Source organism: Myzus persicae, unplaced genomic scaffold (assembly GCF_001856785.1).
Source record: "Myzus persicae strain clone G006 unplaced genomic scaffold, MPER_G0061.0, whole genome shotgun sequence".
Classification (NCBI taxonomy): Eukaryota; Metazoa; Arthropoda; class Insecta; order Hemiptera; family Aphididae; genus Myzus; species Myzus persicae.
The window spans coordinates 440,897-459,905 of NW_019104211.1; the positions used below are offsets into that span (position 1 = coordinate 440,897).

Below are 19,009 nucleotides of genomic sequence, written 5' to 3' on the forward strand. Positions count from 1 at the left end.
ACCCTGCAGGTGGTTGGCTAGACCACCAAATATCATCGATTATTGTTTGGTCAATCGCGTTTTTATTCGTTTTCGTGCATTTTTATTAATTTTACTAATATTATAATAGGTAAACCTATTTAATATTTACTATAACGAAACATATTAATTTATTACAATAAATAATAATATCGTTCGGTTTTTTCACTGTCGAGACCGCTCTCCCTTGTAAACCGCTAACGCTCAGAGTCGCGATCGAAACGTGTTCGTTGTTGTCTTACCGAGTAGGATAGTAAGGGTGCGTAAGGCGACGAATAATAATAATAATAAAAATACCGGGAACTGACCATTAATCTGTTGACGGCCGCTCACCATGACCACTCACGCGGATATCGAGGCTCAAATCCGCGAGATTCAGCAGCGCAAAAAAGATGAGAAACAGAAAGACGATGACAGCGACGTGGGACTCGGGGCTTCTGGATTTTTTGACCAAGACATCTACAACGGTGGTGGAAAGTTCGAGGGTTATGTTACGTCTATTGCCCCCAACGACGAGTACGATGTGAGTACGCACACTACTCGACACACGAGATTTAGTAAATTAAAGCTCATGTAATTCCCAAGTCCGAGGTGTACCTTTGGGTGTAATGTTGTGACTGACCGTCGTTGTCCACAATCTTATGTAGCGTTTTTTGAGACCAACTGAAGTTGTTAGTTTTTATTTACAACATACAGGAGTAATTTATAGTTTTGTCTATAGGTCTATTAGTCTAGGTATTGTATAAATTACTTGTTGTCAAATTCAAGTCTTAACAGATATTACAATTAATTGGTTCATGCTTAAATAAAATTAAGTTTATAGGTGATTGTCATTATATTAATAGGCTACATTTTTTGCTCTATAATCAAATTAGTTACCTTGTTTATTACCCAATAATAATAATTGTGCATCAATGTTTAGTCAGAGTTTTGTTATTAATGCATATTATAATGCTTCTTATCTCTTGTCATTATTTCATTAAATTATACCAACTAATAGTATAACATCACTGTAGTATGGTCTCAATTGAATATATATTCTAATAGAAAGATTAATCAAAACTTTTGTAAAAGTATTTTAATATAATTTACCAGTAGGTATTGAATTCAATGTTAAAAATGTGTTGTGGTAAATGTCATATCTTCTAGATTACCTACTTAAAACATGCTAGTCAATAAACAGAGAAGTATTTAGTATTTTTTACTCTAAGGTTTGCACATTAAAAATTAGGACCCACAAGAATTTTGAAAGCCATAATGAATTTACCTACCTATGGACAATTTTTTTTACAATCTTAACAATTCCTATAGTGGTAATTGATCAAAAATGTTATCAAAGTAAAAGAAGTACCTAGACTTCGTAGGCATAATGTTGTTATGATACTCCAGTAACATGCTATTAAGGCTAACGCATTTTATCTATTCTTAGATATTTATGTAATTATTAGTACACTTATTAACAAATATATTCATTGAATGCTCAAAATTATTTTCAAGAAAGTTCAAGGATACTGAGCAATGAGCATAGACACAAATTTAGACAGCTAGTTAATTCATTTATTATGTCTATGGTACTACGTCTATTGCCATTTTAAACGTTATCTAATAGTAATATGTAGAGAGCCTTAATAATATATTAATATATTATTTATTACTTTATATTTATTATTAAGGCTCTCTAGTAATATGTTCCTTATACACCTAATTTATATAGGTAGTTTATTTTATTTGTTATTTGATGTAGATAACCTGTTTTTGATTTATTTTTGTTTAATTATTTATTCTACACATTTTTGATATTATTTTATAACTAGTTTGAGCATTATAAACAATATATTTTAATACTTGTCCCTACTACTTACTACATGTCTATTGCAAATGTATGAACTTTTAATTTGGCTGTATACTAGCTTATATCATATTTTATATTTTAGGATGAAGATATTGATGATCAACATTATAGAAATAAAAAGCCAATAACAGCACCAGCAGCTGCTCTTAAAGAAATTGCACAGGTAACTTAGTGAATTCTTTATTTTTTAACATTTTATTATTTGTAATCACTTTGCATGGGTTTAATTTAATTAAAAAATATTTTTATTTATTTTAGGCTAGAGATGATGAAGATGACTATGATCCTTTTGCTGAAAGAAAACGTCTTCAAAAAGCAACATCAGACAAAGATGATGAGACACGTCAAGTTCGTAGGCCTATGGTTATATCGCCAGAACGTATTGACCCATTTGCTGAAGGTAATATTAATTTATTGTTTTATTTAAACTGAACTACCATATTTTATATTATCGTTGAAGTCAGATTATGGATACTTATTCTGTATTGGAGTGGGATTATGTTATACAATTATGGCAACTGTGAATACAATTTTTCATATAAAAAATAATTTGTCTTTTTCAGGTGGGAAAACTCCAGATGTTGGGTCCAGAACATACTCACAAATTATGCAGGAACAAAAGTTAAAGGGTGAAGAGAATGAAGTACGAAAAACAATTATTGATAAAGCTAAAGATGGTAATCTTAAAACTAATGGAGACTCTAAAGGTACAGTCAGGAAAAGAGGACGATGGGATCAAGTTGTGCAAAATGGTGATTCTTCAGGGGTGCCGGCCAAAAAAAAAACTAATTCTACTCCTTGGGAAGAAGTAAGTACTTACCTAAATATTTTGAAAAAAATAAATCATAGCTTGGTATGGATTATTATTACCATTATTTACTTCAAGTACGTATAATTTTACTAATGAAATCTCAATGTATTTAATTGTAGACACCCAAAGGAGGCTTATCACGTTGGGATGAAACTCCTGGACCTACTAAAATGGGAGCAGAAACACCTGGTGCTACACCTGGTCAAAGCACTAGAATGTGGGATGCGACACCGGGGCATACTACTCCAGCTGCAGGAGCTGCAACGCCTGGTCGTGATACTCCAGGTCATATAGGAGCTACACAAACATCAGTACGGAGAAATCGTTGGGATGAAACTCCTAAAACCGAAAGAGGTATTTTTAAATTATTAAAATAAATCAAAAGAAACATATTGTTTTAACTAATAATGTTCCAGCTACACCTGGTCATAATAGTGGATGGGCTGAAACTCCCCGTACAGATCGTGGAGGTATTGATTTAATTCAAGATACTCCAACGCCATCAGCGAGTAAAAGACGTTCTCGTTGGGATGAAACACCTTCACAAATGACTCCATCAGCTACACCTGGTAGTCTTACACCTGGAGGAGCAACTCCAAAAGTAGGAGTTACACCATCTGGAGCTTCAATGACACCTACGCCTGGTGGTATGACACCTGGTGCTACTCCTATGACACCCATGGTACCCCGTACTCCTGTACTTTCAAATAGTGCTGCTACACCAATTGGACATACTGCCATGGGTATGGCAACACCAACTCCAGGTAAATACAAAAACTTCAATTATCAAATTTTAATACCTACTTTACATTATATTTAATTATTTGTTTAGGTCATTTGTTGTCAATGACCCCGGAACAATTACAGGCTTATAGGTGGGAACGTGAAATTGATGAGCGCAATCGTCCATTGACTGACGATGAGTTAGATGCAATGTTTCCACCTGGTTATAAAGTACTTCAACCACCTGCTGGATACATACCAATTCGAACTCCAGCCCGTAAACTAACTGCTACGCCAACACCTATAGCTGGCACACCAACTGGGTTTTTCATGCAAGAATCTGTTGACCGTCCATCTAAATCACAAATAGTTGACAATCAACCACCTGGTAATCTTCCTATGTTAAAACCTGAAGATGCCCAGTATTTTGATAAATTGTTAATGGATGTTGACGAAGAAAGTTTAACATTAGAAGAGCAAAAAGAAAGGAAAATTATGAAATTGCTATTAAAAATTAAAAATGGTACACCACCAATGAGAAAAGCTGCCTTGAGACAAGTTACAGATAAGGCTAGAGAGTTGGGTGCTGGTCCATTATTTAATCAAATTTTGCCTTTACTTATGTCTCCTACACTTGAAGACCAAGAACGACATTTGTTGGTTAAAGTTATTGATAGAATTTTGTATAAACTTGATGACTTGGTCAGACCGTATGTCCATAAAGTAAGTCATATTTAATTAATATTTTATTTTAAGTTTCACAAGTATGTTTTGAAAAAAACCGTTAAATAGTCTTCCTACTGTAGCAATACTCTAGTATGACTATAAAAATTAAAAAGAAACTCGAATTGTTGATTATACAAAGATTATGCTATACTTAAAAACTTGTTAAAATTAAGTAATTGCACAACTCTACTCAATAAAAATATTAAATAGATCAGCTGGTAGAAATAAAATCCTGAACAATTGATTAGTGTTCATTTTTTTCTCTCTAGATTTTGGTTGTTATTGAACCACTCTTAATTGATGAAGATTATTATGCTCGTGTAGAAGGACGTGAAATTATTTCAAATTTAGCTAAAGCAGCTGGTTTGGCTACTATGATATCTACTATGAGACCTGATATTGATAATATTGATGAATACGTGCGTAATACTACAGCTCGTGCATTTGCTGTAGTTGCTTCAGCATTGGGTATTCCATCACTTTTGCCATTTTTAAAAGCTGTATGTAAAAGCAAGAAATCATGGCAAGCTCGTCATACAGGTAATAATTAACATACTGCGGTATTGTTGACATTTTTATCTTATACTTTGATGTAATTAAATTTAGGTATAAAAATTGTGCAACAAATTGCAATCTTAATGGGATGTGCAATTCTACCTCATTTGCGTTCGTTGGTGGAAATTATTGAACATGGTTTGGTTGATGAACAACAAAAAGTTCGAACTATTACAGCCTTAGCTATAGCTGCGTTAGCTGAAGCTGCAACACCCTATGGTATTGAAAGTTTTGATTCTGTTCTGAAACCTTTATGGAAGGGTATAAGAACTCATAGAGGAAAAGTAAGATTTATACATAAGTTTTAATATATTAAAAAGGTAGTTAACTGTTATTATGTTTGTCCTAGGGTTTAGCTGCATTTTTAAAAGCTATTGGATATTTAATACCTTTGATGGACGCTGAGTATGCTAATTACTATACCAGAGAAGTGATGTTGATCTTGATTCGAGAGTTTCAGTCACCCGATGAAGAAATGAAAAAGATTGTATTAAAGGTATTTGTTAAGTGTTCTTATTTTTACTTATTTTTAACTAGTATTTGTTATAGGTTGTCAAACAATGTTGTGGAACAGATGGTGTGGAACCACAATATATTCGTGAAGATATTTTACCTCATTTCTTTAGACATTTCTGGAATCACAGAATGGCTCTTGATAGACGAAATTATAGACAAGTATGTATTACCTATAATATATAATACAATTATGTGTTTTATGAGTCTAAATGATTTTTTTAAAATTATTATTTAGTTGGTTGATACTACTATGGAAATAGCAAATAAAGTTGGCGCATCAGAAATTATTAATCGCATTGTTGATGATTTAAAAGACGAAAATGAACAATATCGTAAGATGGTTATGGAAACTATCGAAAAAACAATTGGTAATTTGGGCGCAGCCGACATTGACTCTAGGCTTGAAGAACAGCTTATTGATGGCATTCTTTATGCTTTCCAAGAACAAACAAATGAAGTATGGACATATCTTGATTTCCTTAATTCATATTCAAAATTGAATACATTTTATTAATCTAATTTTTGCTTTATTAAGGATGTTGTTATGTTGAATGGCTTTGGTATGATTGTTAACCAACTGGGTCGACGTGTTAAACCCTATTTACCACAAATATGTGGTACAATTTTATGGAGATTAAATAATAAATCAGCTAAAATCAGACAACAAGCTGCAGATTTGATTGCTCGAATCGCTTGTATCATGAAAATCTGTCAAGAAGTAAATACCTGATTTTTTTTTTGATTTTTCATCCTAAACTCTATATAATTATTATTGTATGTTATAGGAGAAGTTGATGGGGCATTTGGGTTTAGTGTTGTATGAATACTTGGGTGAAGAATATCCAGAAGTGTTGGGAAGCATTTTAGGAGCATTAAAAGGTATTGTAAACGTGATCGGCATGACAAGAATGACTCCACCTATCAAAGACTTGTTACCTCGGCTAACGCCAATTTTGAAAAACAGACACGAGAAAGTCCAAGAGAACTGTATTGATCTTGTTGGTCGTATTGCTGATCGAGGACCAGAGTATGTACCGGCCAGAGAATGGATGCGAATTTGTTTTGAACTTCTTGAACTATTAAAAGCACATAAAAAAGCAATCCGAAGAGCAACAGTAAATACTTTTGGTTATATTGCTAAAGCCATTGGGTAAGCATTTAAATTTGATTTTTAAATCATTTACTTAATTTTCATAAATGAGAATATAAAATTAATTATTGTCTTAAATAACTAACTGCTATTATTTGTCTACAGACCTCATGATGTATTAGCTACACTTTTGAATAATTTGAAAGTACAAGAACGACAAAATCGTGTTTGTACAACAGTTGCCATTGCTATAGTGGCTGAAACATGTTCTCCATTTACTGTATTGCCTGCATTAATGAATGAATACCGTGTACCTGAATTGAATGTTCAAAACGGTGTTCTTAAATCACTATCATTTTTGTTTCAATATATTGGGGAAATGGGCAAAGATTATATTTATGCGGTCACTCCTCTTTTAGAAGATGCTCTTATGGACAGGTAATAAAAGTGAAATATTGTAGGCTTCAAGGCAAAACCTTGTAAGTTGAAAAATGTCAAAAATTTTTTTTTTGAAAAGCATTGACAATTTTTCTACCCATTTTGATATCATGAACTGATATTTTACAGTTATTTCATATGATTAAATACAAAATATAAAACCTTGTATCTCTATCATTAAAAGTAAGGCAAACATAAAAATATTTTAGCCTACTATGGTTTTTACTTCTCCTGTATAGTTTGATTGAAATTACTTAAGAGATTTGCCAAGAAGCCGATGATATTCAGATTATACATATATTTTGTTATATTTTTTAAAATTATACTGAATTTAAACTATCTATAGTTTTAATCAGCGTCATCATTAATAATAATAATCAATAATATCTATTATCTATGAATCAACAGTAAAATAAAAATGAAAGTTATTTTTATGTCAGTTATAATTCAGCGTTTCTCAACCAGGGGGTCGCATAAATCAAAAATAATAAAACGCTGATTTACAAAATGTACCATTTTATTTAAATATTTAAGACTTTATTGAAAAACAAAAATTAAAATAATAATAATAAAATTATCCCGATAAGGATATACATAGATATGGTATTTATAAATTGATATTTAAAATGTTATATTTCGTTTGGTTAATGATAGGATATTTTTATTGTTCAAATTTTTACCTAATATAGATGGAGGGAGGTCCGCGAAGTGATTGACCATATTTTATACCTATTTTGGGGGTCGTGACACTAAAAAGGTTGGGAAACGATTTCCAAAATTTGATCGACATATTATATGTCTATTTTTATTGAAGAAGAAGAATCATATGAATTGATTATTTTACTTTAATTATATATACAAAAAATATAATAACCAATATCCAACAATAGTTGTTTGTTCAATTTCATAAATAACTCACATAGATAATATAAATAATTTCTACTTATAATGTATATTTTAAATTAATTTTGATATAACATTTTATAGAGATTTAGTACACCGACAAACAGCTTGTGCAGCTATTAAACATATGGCTCTTGGAGTTTTTGGTTTCGGTTGTGAGGATGCTTTAATCCATTTGTTGAACTATGTCTGGCCTAACATTTTTGAAACATCCCCTCACTTGGTTCAAGCGTTTATGGAGGCTGTCGAAGGTTTGAGAGTTGCCCTTGGACCCATCAAAATTTTACAGTACACACTTCAAGTAAGTAACTGCAATGAAACATATTATAGATTTTTATTATATCATATCTTAGAGTTCTTTAACCTTCAGCTTGTAGTACTTTTAAGCACTCAACAATCAATCATTAACTTTAAGTTCTTACAATAAAATGTATTATAACAGGTATCTTAATTGTTCAGCCCATGATACTTTAAAAATATATAAAGGTCATCTTCCAAAAAACGTTCCTTCTCTACCTGGAATAAAAATATGACCAAGTAGACTTGATGGTCTGTGTTTTGTCACACAAATCAGTTGGCTATCTATTCATTTGATTCTTTCCAAATAACAAATTTGTCATGTTCCTAAAATATTTGATGTAAAATTCCCGATCAACAAATGTAGGTTTAGAAATGTATTTGATATTATTATTACAACGAATGGCGCTGGCAATTGTAGACGGCACAAAAACCTTTCCTATCTAGATTCTAGAACATCTTTCATTTATTTGAACTTCTATTATAATTATTGCAAAAATATCTAACTTTTTATGGAAATTTAATTTGAAATAGAAAAATAAGGTTCTATACCCTATGCCTAACATTATTCCTATAATATTTATTTTGGAGTATGTGTAAATTTAAATTAAATACATTCTACAGTTTTTCCATTAAATTATTAAAAAATTGAAGCTCCCCTCTTGCTGCAGCTCACTTAACCCTCCTATATCCGTTTGCATTCAACCTAATAAGAATACGGCTGTTGCTTGTCACTAATTATTCTATTCTTTCAGGGACTCTTTCATCCCGCTCGGAAAGTACGTGATGTGTACTGGAAAATTTATAATTCACTTTATATTAGTGCCCAAGATGCTTTAGTGGCTGGATATCCTCACATAGAAAATGATGTTAAGAATCAATATGTAAGATATGAACTTATGTATACGTTATAATTGTGTTGCATTTATATTTCTTAAATAATTATTAATATTTTTTTTTTTTTTGTAAATATTCTTTTGTAATGTGTTATAATCCCATCGTCCTATTATATATTTTTTTTCAATGTACAACCGAAAAGAATATTAATATTTCAGTAAAATATATCTTAAACATTCACCTTACATCATATATTATACTATACATATATATATTTATTTTGAGGGTAGAATAGCTTAGGGTTTTACATTACATCAACAATATTGTCCACTATAATATGTTTTTATATGAATATCCATTATTTGTATTGTGTTGAATACATTGATATAATCTTATACCTAGGAACACTGGTATTATTTATTTATTACAAAAGGGTTAGAAATTAAAAATGATAATATGAACATAGTATATTTATTAAAAATTTTAAGTTTATATTTAACCTTTATTTTTACATAGTGGTATTATAGTAAGTAATATATTAACTTTTAGTGTTTCATTGATAAAAACCATTCTCGGAAAATGAAGGATTGATATTCATTCTAAACATATTGCTTGGATTAATTGGGTATTCTTATTTTAAATTATATGGTATCTATGGATTATATGGACATTTAAATCATTTACCTAATAAAAAAATCCTTACTATAGGTATAGACGTGTTTAGTATGTACTTTCTAAATTTTTTTGTTTCATATTAATTCAGTCTTACATAATTATTTATTATAATTATTTCAAATGCAATATAATTACTTATTAATTATTAAAGTGGTCTTTAAAATAAATCTTTTTTATGTTATCACTAACCACTGTCTAAATGATAACATTAATGTCCTTTAATTGTGAATATTACATGCCGTGAAATAAGGTGGGAGGGGGTAATAAAAACACTTTAATGTATCATATAAAGAGTGCTATTTGGACTACATAGTTGATCAATACATACAATTCATACAAATAATCATTATTATATATTGATTGAACATTGTTATTAAGATAAATGCAGCTGTTTAAAAAATATGAATATACCTAGCTATATAGTGGTCTGTTTGTTGTTTATGATCAAAAATTGTATTATTATTATAATTGGTAATTAATTAAGTGTTATTCCCTCACAAAACCGAATCAACCAATATTTTTGATTAAATAAATTATATTTCTTTTTCCATCGTAGATTATTATTTATTAGTTTATTACTTATCTTAAAATGTTCTACTAGACATAAACAGAATATCCCATAGTGCTATTTACTTGTTTCAAAAACACGCAGGCTGCAATATTTACATGCAGTAATATATGACAGACCTTTTTCGGCGGAGTCGATTTACTTATTCTGTTTTACTGAACTAGGGTTAGGGGACCTGTTATAATATCAAAACGACAATCAGTCCTTATAATATTCCATTAATTTAAATTTTAAGTCTACACTCTTCCCTCCAACCTACTACCTAATCATCAAATCTTACCTCTCAAATAGACATTTTCAAATTCGTTCCGGTTCTGCCCTCTCTGACATAGCTGCCATAAACGCTGGTGTGCCTCAAGGAGACATTCTCTCTCCTATTCTCTACAACATTTACGCGTCAGATCAGCCCAACTCACCCTTCACATCTGTGGCCAATTACGCGGATGATAAGGTTTTAATTTCAATCAATGCTGACCCTCTCATTGCCTCTGTAAATTTACAAAACCACATATACTCGATGGAAAACTGGTTTACAAATTGGCGCTTTAAAGTAAATCCAAACAAATCGATACATACAACCTTTACTCTCCGACTTGCCCCCTGCCCCAGCGTCACCTTATACGGAACCCCAATCACCTCCTCATCAAAAGTCAAGTACCGGGCCTCACATTCGATCAAAGACTAACCTGGGCCTCTCACATCAAATCCAAAAGGCTGACTTTAAATAACCGACTAAGAATGCTAAAAACTCTGCTTCATAATAATAAACACTCCTCTCTAAATGTCAAACTGCTCATCTATAAATCCCTGCTCAAACCTATCTGGCTCTAAGGGATTCAACTATGGGGAAACGCAAAAAAGTCGAACCTAAATAAAATTCAAACGTTCCAAAATATCGCCATAAGGAAACTCTCGAATGCCCCTCCTTATGTATCAAATCTCTCACTCCACACAGATCTAAATCTAAAAACGCTTAACGAAGAAGCCAAGGCCTACTACAAACGATTTCACGCCAGAACAAACTATCACAATAATCCTCTAATCAAGAACCTTGCGTCTTTTACCATACCCGGAAATCCCCCAAGGCGCCTAAAGCGTAAGGGGTGCCGAGATCTTTTAATTAACTAACTTGTAAACTCTCCTGTGAAAGTGTCGCCAATGGGTGGCTTCTTTCTTCAATTTTATCATGTCATATTTTTACTCTGAGCCTATATGCTTATTGTGTCATTTGGTACAGATTGTATATTACTTATTTGCAAATAATAAAAAAAAAAAGTCTACACTCTGGCTGCAGTTGAATACGTATCTAGAGACTGTGAGTATAAGTAGGTACCTAGTACCTACCTACAGGTTAATGTACCTATATACTCACACTGACTTAGGCGGGTAAGTACCTATTCTTTATCTAATTACGGTGTTCTAGTTTATTAGAATCTAATTATTTATTATAAATATCTAAAAAAAATATGTTTCTATCGAACTCGAGAAAAGAACGAATAAAGTCAAAAATGAAAATTTCAAATTCACATAGATGTCACTTGATTTCCCATAGAACAAACTAGATCTAATTTTCTATCATAAACCACCATCGATGCAAAAGCTTATTTTCTGCTATACAAACTACAAAGGGTTTATTAAGAGTTTAGAGACAAAAATAATAATGTCGTTGTGGATATTTTTTTAAGTAGATAGTTTTTTTTTTACAAAATCATGGAAGTTGTAGGTTTATTAGTTGGGTACACACACAGATATATAAAAATATTATTTAGTATTTTTATATATCTGTGGGTACACATAAATTTACTAGACCAATTTGAATAAATTAATGCTAAAATAGTTGTTAAATTACGAAAAATAATAAGAACCAATAGTACCATGTCTTATGAAAACTAAGATGAATCAAATATAAGATGACGTCTGAAATCATGTCGTTTGAAATCAAGTGAATAAATTTTATAATGTAATATGTAGTTAAAAGTGATATGAACTCAAAATTGAAAATAGTCAAAACTATAATTAACCACGGACTAAGATCTTAGTATCTTATATATCTTAGTTATATAATCTTATATCTTAGTCCGTGGTCCGTGCTATCACAGAATAGAACAATGCTATTAACAGTATTTGAGTATTGATTATAATATTAACAAGAGTGAAGAGATACGTGCGTATTCTGTATCGCGGCCACAGTATGTTTATATATATTATATCTGTATTCTGTATTATTATCAACATGCCCTTATCACAAACATTATGATATAATATTATCACGATGTAGAGAAGAATATATCTTGAAATCTTCTCAACATCTTGAATAATATTGTAATATTATATTATGCGAACACTGAACTATAACAGAACACAGACTTATTTTTAAGTTTTAAGTTTTTAATATTTTTAACATTTTCTGCGGTGGTTGCACAGCTGCTTCTCGACATATTCTTTAAATTATTAACAGAAAACAAATTCGTTCCGAGTTTGATATTTAAAACATTTTATGATCGTTCTTAGTATTCCAGTATGAATTTAATAGTAAAGAAAACAAACATTTCAAACTCTTTCTTCATTTCCAGGTAAAAATTACCAATGTTGATTACACTTAAAAGTTAAATATTTTATTTTGTATGCATTTGTCTAATATAGGTATTAAGTATTTAATTATTTATCAATATACAGTAAAACCTGTCTTGTGCGGAATTGCATGGGACCAATACAAATTCCCATTTTAGGCAGGTTTCCATACAACTGAATAAAAAGGCAAATTCCGTAATATAGATTTATAATATTCTGCACGATTAAGGTTGTAACATTTTCTGGCCAATAATAAAATATATCATAGGCCTAAACTTAAACAAGTATTTGAAGACATTATGAGAGAAAATACAACGATACAAAACGACAGGTAAAGTACGACTACAGTGACAATAATAAGCACTGATGTGGAGATTCAAGATAAAATGTACTTATCTGTCGATACGTATTAATCGCTAACCTTAATAATTGTTTAGTAGCAAAATAAATGTGGGTATCAAAAATATTTTTGTTTATTTTATGATGTGTTTTTCCGTGTATATGATTTGCGAGACCAATAAATAGCCTTCCGTCTTACGTTAGACAGGTTCTGTTTTATCAAGGGTTTAATCCTATATTAAATTATTGAAATCTGCCAGGACCATAATAAATTTCCGCACAGAAAAGGATTCCATCTTATCAAGGAATAAGAAAAGGCAGGTTTCACTGTATTCTAATAATATTATGGATTATGTTAAACTACCTAGGTACAATTACATATATAAGTGCATTTTGTGAATTTCATGTGTTAATCAAAGTCTTTTTAATATCCTGTAAATAGTACTTACAAGTACTTTGTCAATACTGAAAACACTCGTATTCAAATCAGAACGTGTATAATATGTACTTGTTTAGTAGTCTATAAATCAGAGTTGCCTATTACATTTTTGATCACATTTTCACAATTCTATTTTACTTTAATAGAAAACATAGATGATATTTAATATTATATGTGTGCAGAAAGTATAAATTGATAGAATGTATTATATATTATGTTCAGCCTTTAAAGTAAAATCATTTAATATTATGTCATAACATATTTTTGGACGTATTTAATTTTCAGGTTGTTAACCCAAAATCATGTAAAAGAAACAGTAAATGCTCATGAAGTAGAACATCATTCCAACATGAAAGATTATTGGTGGAATAGTAATGGACCATTAAATGCATTACACTCTTTTAATCCATTAAGGTAATTTATAATTAACTATTTAATGAGCAATAAAGTGTAATAATTAACTTTGTTATAATTAGAGTTTCATTTATAATTAATGGGTTAGCAAATATGAAAAAAATTGAAACAAAAAACATTGGCACTCGTCAAAGTTTAGAAAATATAAAAATACTCGATGTTGGTTGCGGTGGTGGACTTTTAACTGAGGTATGGCTTAAAATTTTAAATATATATTCAAATTGTTGAATTATTTTACAACTTAAAAAGCTTATATCTGTTTTTAGGCATTATCACGTCTTGATGGTAATGTGACTGGAATTGATCCCAGTAAAGAACTAATTACAATTGCCAATGATCATTCTGTGATTCTTAGAAACAAAAATATTAAGTAATTAGACACAAACAATATCCACTCGATATATATTTTTAATATTTTTATTTGTAGATATTTCAATGAATCAATTGAAGAGCATGCACTATCAAATTCAGAATCATATGATGCAATTGTAACTTCAGAAGTTTTGGAACACGTATCCAATAAATATGGCTTTCTAACTAAATGTGTTGATTGTTTAAAGGTAATTGTAATCCCAAATTATCCTAGTGTAACAACTTTATTGGTTGAATTTATGGTGAACAATTTTTACTGATACTTTTCTAATATCATGTGACAGGAATATATAACTTTATTTGGCAAAGTATTGACTTATTTCATCTCAAGTATTGTCTAATATGTAATGCATTAAAAATGTTCAGCTACTTAAATGCCATATGTATAATTGTAATTACATGTCCTCATCAATAGTTAAATAGTTATTGAAAGAGTATATGATTATGATTGTCTAGAAATAAATGTAAGACTTAATTCATGTTCGAAAAGAAATATGTTAAGACCACATTTAAATTATCAAGAATCAATAATGATGTAGAAAAGTTTGTAATCACAAAAAAAACATTTCATGATTTTATTGTATTCTATTTATATACCTAATATTTAGATTAAATTGATGAAATCTCAACAAATATTGTAATAATCCTCTTTAACTCAGCTTAATCCAGTTAAAATTGTTCAAATTATGGCAAAATAAATAGGGTTGGTTTAAGCTGTGACTACTGAAAGAATATTAATACTAACTAAAATAATATATTTTTTTTTTCAGCCTGGAGGATCTTTATTTGTAACAACTCCAAATAGAACAATTTGTTCATGGTTGAATGATATATTGATAGGAGAAACATTTAATTTCATACCAAAAGGTACTCATGAATGGGAAAAATTCATATGTCCTCATGAATTGCAGTCAATTTTAGAAATTAATTGTAAGTTTCAAATTATCGTATAATTTGTAATTTAATATATTCACTGTGGATGGCGCCTAATGGTGTTTTTTTTTGCATGTACTGAATTATACTAATTTACACCAATGTACCTTGTTATTATATGCATTACAATTAAAATATTTATTTTTTGTTAGATCTTTTTTAAATAATTAAATATTTCATTTTTATTGTTTAAGATCTATTACAATGTTTCTATTTTTTCTAAACAATTGATACATAATATTATAAGATAATTAAATTAGAATATCACATTTTAGTTAAAATATTTATATTTAATTTTTCTGATTAACTTTGTTCTAGGTAAATGTGATACTATTTCAATTAATGGACTGTCATATGATCCTTTTACAAACCGATGGAGTTGGACTGACTCGACTAATTTATCTTATGCCATACATGCAGTGAAAAGTACATAGTTAGTAGTTACCAGTTACCATTAACCATTACTTCTTATCAACTATTATATTATATTATTATGATGTATTAATATTTGTATAAATATATTTTTTATGATTAGAGTTCAATCAAGTTATAATTTATAATAATCATTTGAAATTCAGTTTATACTTTTTTTTTAATATTAGATGTGCTAGTGTTTTTTTACCATTATCTAAACAATATAACACATGCGCATTATTATTCTTTTAAAATTAATAAGGTGTTTGAAATTTAAATATTTTTTATGAGAAATTAATAGTATTAGTTGATATTTAATAATATGTAAGCAATTATTTTTTATATAATTTCGCTCGTTCATTTTTCTAAAATGATATTATTTATAACTTATACAACAATAATAGTTAAAATATTCATGTTATTAAATATCGTTAAATATGTGCTAAAAATATGCAATGAAAACAACCAAATGTAAAAAAAAAACAGAAATTTATGCAACAGGGATTTTTAAATGCCGAATGTTGGTTTTATATACTCAACATTTTAAGTTTCTAAAACCTGTAAGTAGTCATCAGCAGTGAGTACAAAATGAAATTGGTGTTGCTCAAATGATTTTAGATAAAATAATATAATTATTTAACTCCAGTAGAAAGGAAGTAATAAAATATTTAAACATATAATATAGAGATATTTATTGTTAATTTGTTTATTTCTATATAATATAATACATATAAAATTAATCAATTTAATTAATGTCAATATGATAGTCTTCAAGATGTTAATTGTATTCTTTCTTTTTTTTATGTAATCGCGAATGGTACAAAATTAGATTAGAGATTATTATCTAGTGATGGCAATGCAAAACGTATTAAATCGACTTGCACGTCAACAGAATTTTGTTTATGAAATTTATAAGATGCTGGTAGATCAAATCTCAACTCTGCAATAACCTTAGCATGGACATTCAACTCCTTTGCCATTGACAATACACGTTTTCTCGTGCTTGTTTTATGAAGTGAATATACAGCACGAGTAGCAAGACTTAAAGCCATTTTTAAGAATATTAGATCAGCTCCCCTTTCTCTTGTCCCAAACGGTGGATTCATTATGACAGTATCAAATGCTTTAAGTTGCATGTTTTTATCAATCTTTTTTACATCACATAAAATAAAATCACATTGACTTAAAACATCACGATCAGCAGCATTTTCTACACTCAGAGAAATAGCAGATGGATCTATATCAAAACCTATGAAACAAATAAAACAGATAGAAATAATTATTTTTAAACATCCTAACTTCATAATATAGAATGTATTTAACCTGCACAATATTGAGCACCTAACAAAGCGGCACCGATACTCAATACTCCTGAACCACATCCTAAATCAGCTACACATTTACCACTAATGTCGTTATATACAAATTGGGCTGTATGTAGAATACAAGCTGCAATATGGGATGATGTAGTGTATTGTTCTAGTTCGATTTTCGGGTTTTCAAATGTTTCAATATCTTCAAGTGCATGCTGTAACGTCTTTAACTTCATAATTGCCATGGTTGCTGAGTATTATTTTTCAATGCGAGGCAGGACAGGTAATATAGAATTACCAAAAGCTGAATCTGTGGTGATGAAGAAACCTGCAGATTGTAAGGCTTGGGCACGTTGAAAATGACTATCAGATGTTCCCTAAAAACATTGTGGTCATTTAAAAATTAGATAAACATTTAGAAAATAAAAACAAAAGATTGTTTATACGATTTATAATTGTATAAATTATAAATATATATAGAGTACAACATAAGGAACTGACAGATGTGAATATGCAACTAACTGTGTAATAACTTTTATTCTAGGGTATCAATCTTTTTTAAATTTTAATATTAGAATTAGTTGTATGATTATTATTAATACCAAATGTTATACATGTTTAACCAATTATTATAACCAAAAAAAATGTATACCTTGTGATTTATACAAAATGTTTAGTAATATTAAAACAATTTTAATAAGATTTGTACATTTTTTGAAAATATGGCGTTTACTCACAACATTAGTTACCAATTATACATCCCTGGATTAGGGTTGATAATTAAATTTAACTATAGATAAAATAAGTTTAACCTCTAACCTCTAGATTGTCAAGCCTATATTTTTATGTCTTCATGTTATACTATACCCACAGATATATAAACATACTAGATAGCGCACGACAATCCGAAAAGTGTGTCTTGTTCTGCCATATGCAACCACGGCAATGTTTACAAATATTAACTGATAACAGCCAATGATAAATTATAATTTTGATAAATACATATTAAAAAAACTAGATCATATTATACTTGTATGACTAAAATCATTATTCTTGGTTATTTAATATGTAGACATGTAGTTTCGTCCAAATTTAAACTAAAAAATTAAAATAACTATTCAAAAAACTGTGAACATATTACATATATATGCATAACTATTAATCATAAATGAGTGGAGAGAAGTAAAGGACTTAATAAAATTAATAGATTTTGTGCCTTTACAAGGTACATAAATTACATTAAATTAGTATTAATTAAAAATAATAATATCAAAAGTGTGAGTTGATAATATAAGTATTAAATAATATGGACATTTCAACTTACGACAAAAAGTGGATATTCGAACACCCATGAGCAGAACAAGTGAAAACCATTATACCTAATATTAAAATAATACAATAATATAACCTAACATTTAAATTCTCGTGTAGTTATGTCCTATTTGATATAATATATTTTTGTATGGGCTATGAAGTATGTTTTTATGTATGTTTAATAATTGTTGTGGTCTGTAGTCATTACGATTAAGATGATTGATTACTCATTCGTTATCAATTCTGCATAATGTAAGCATTGCTGTCTTCACAAATGGCTGCCCCAGACACCCGTTTAATAACATCTGGTATATGGTCGTCCGCTTTCTAGTATGTTTATATATCTGTGACTATACCAAATACTGTAGAGTATTTGTACATACCTAATATCTTTGTTGAGAAATGTACTTAACAATAATAAGACATCTATTAAGAATGTACACTGTATAAGTAACATTATTATACATTATTTGATGGTTCATTTAAAAGAACTGAAACTAAATTGTCATACCGGAGTTGTAGGATGAGAAACCGTGGGAGGCGTTGGAACAGCACCAGTTTTTAATAATATCTGTTTCTTCAGTTCCAAGTCTTCAAGTATTTTTCGATTCTGAATACCTAAATGAGAAATAGAGTACAATAATATAAATTATCGTGATGCAATTTTAAAATATATAAAAACTGTTATGTAAATACCTCTAGCGTTTTGGGCTGGAAAAGACATTACCATTCACAACTAATAAATTTGATCGGTATTAAAACACCATTTAAGTATTTAAAGTCAAAATGTATAAATGGAACTAACAAGTTAAACGAAGACTCATAATAATTAATAGAGTAGTTTAGATATTTATTTTATTCTGTCTATTAATTATGAATTTATGTGGCGAC

General features: G+C 29.5%; 4 protein-coding genes across 5 annotated transcripts; 2 read left to right on the forward strand and 2 right to left on the reverse strand.

Moving 5' to 3' along the window:
• Positions 1-46: 46 nt before the first annotated feature.
• LOC111040036 (splicing factor 3B subunit 1) lies at positions 47-9,361 on the forward strand. Of its 2 annotated transcripts, XM_022323725.1 has the most exons (17): positions 49-541; positions 1,953-2,033; positions 2,129-2,270; positions 2,434-2,678; positions 2,801-3,035; positions 3,098-3,445; positions 3,514-4,127; positions 4,400-4,670; positions 4,737-4,969; positions 5,035-5,181; positions 5,235-5,360; positions 5,437-5,658; positions 5,737-5,919; positions 5,987-6,351; positions 6,457-6,729; positions 7,717-7,933; positions 8,685-9,361. In XM_022323725.1, exons 1-17 carry the CDS (start codon positions 353-355, stop codon positions 8,841-8,843), a joined length of 4,050 nt encoding a protein of 1,349 aa, XP_022179417.1. In that variant the 5' UTR covers positions 49-352; the 3' UTR covers positions 8,844-9,361. The 2 variants fall into 2 exon arrangements, 1 of the variants encoding a protein (XP_022179417.1); XR_002605169.1 differs by lacking the exons at positions 7,717-7,933; positions 8,685-9,361 and having other exon boundaries at positions 47-541; positions 5,987-6,080; positions 6,166-6,351; positions 6,457-6,497.
• A 2,908-nt stretch (positions 9,362-12,269) lies between these two features.
• Positions 12,270-15,734, forward strand: LOC111040033 (ubiquinone biosynthesis O-methyltransferase, mitochondrial). The gene is made up of 7 exons (XM_022323722.1): positions 12,270-12,582; positions 13,644-13,772; positions 13,835-13,961; positions 14,039-14,142; positions 14,200-14,332; positions 14,915-15,074; positions 15,396-15,734. Exons 1-7 carry the CDS (start codon positions 12,530-12,532, stop codon positions 15,509-15,511), a joined length of 822 nt encoding a protein of 273 aa, XP_022179414.1. The 5' UTR covers positions 12,270-12,529; the 3' UTR covers positions 15,512-15,734.
• A 539-nt stretch (positions 15,735-16,273) lies between these two features.
• Positions 16,274-18,991, reverse strand: LOC111040031 (methyltransferase-like protein 5). The gene is made up of 4 exons (XM_022323719.1): positions 18,815-18,991; positions 18,630-18,736; positions 16,815-17,181; positions 16,274-16,740 (listed from the first exon to the last, which is right to left on the reverse strand). The coding sequence occupies exons 3-4, from the start codon at positions 17,047-17,049 to the stop codon at positions 16,322-16,324; spliced, it is 654 nt and encodes a 217-aa protein (XP_022179411.1). The 5' UTR covers positions 17,050-17,181; positions 18,630-18,736; positions 18,815-18,991; the 3' UTR covers positions 16,274-16,321.
• On the reverse strand, positions 17,062-18,842 carry LOC111040039 (SOSS complex subunit C homolog). Its single transcript, XM_022323729.1, has 3 exons — positions 18,815-18,842; positions 18,630-18,736; positions 17,062-17,181 (listed from the first exon to the last, which is right to left on the reverse strand). Exons 1-3 carry the CDS (start codon positions 18,840-18,842, stop codon positions 17,062-17,064), a joined length of 255 nt encoding a protein of 84 aa, XP_022179421.1.
• Positions 18,992-19,009: the final 18 nt, after the last annotated feature.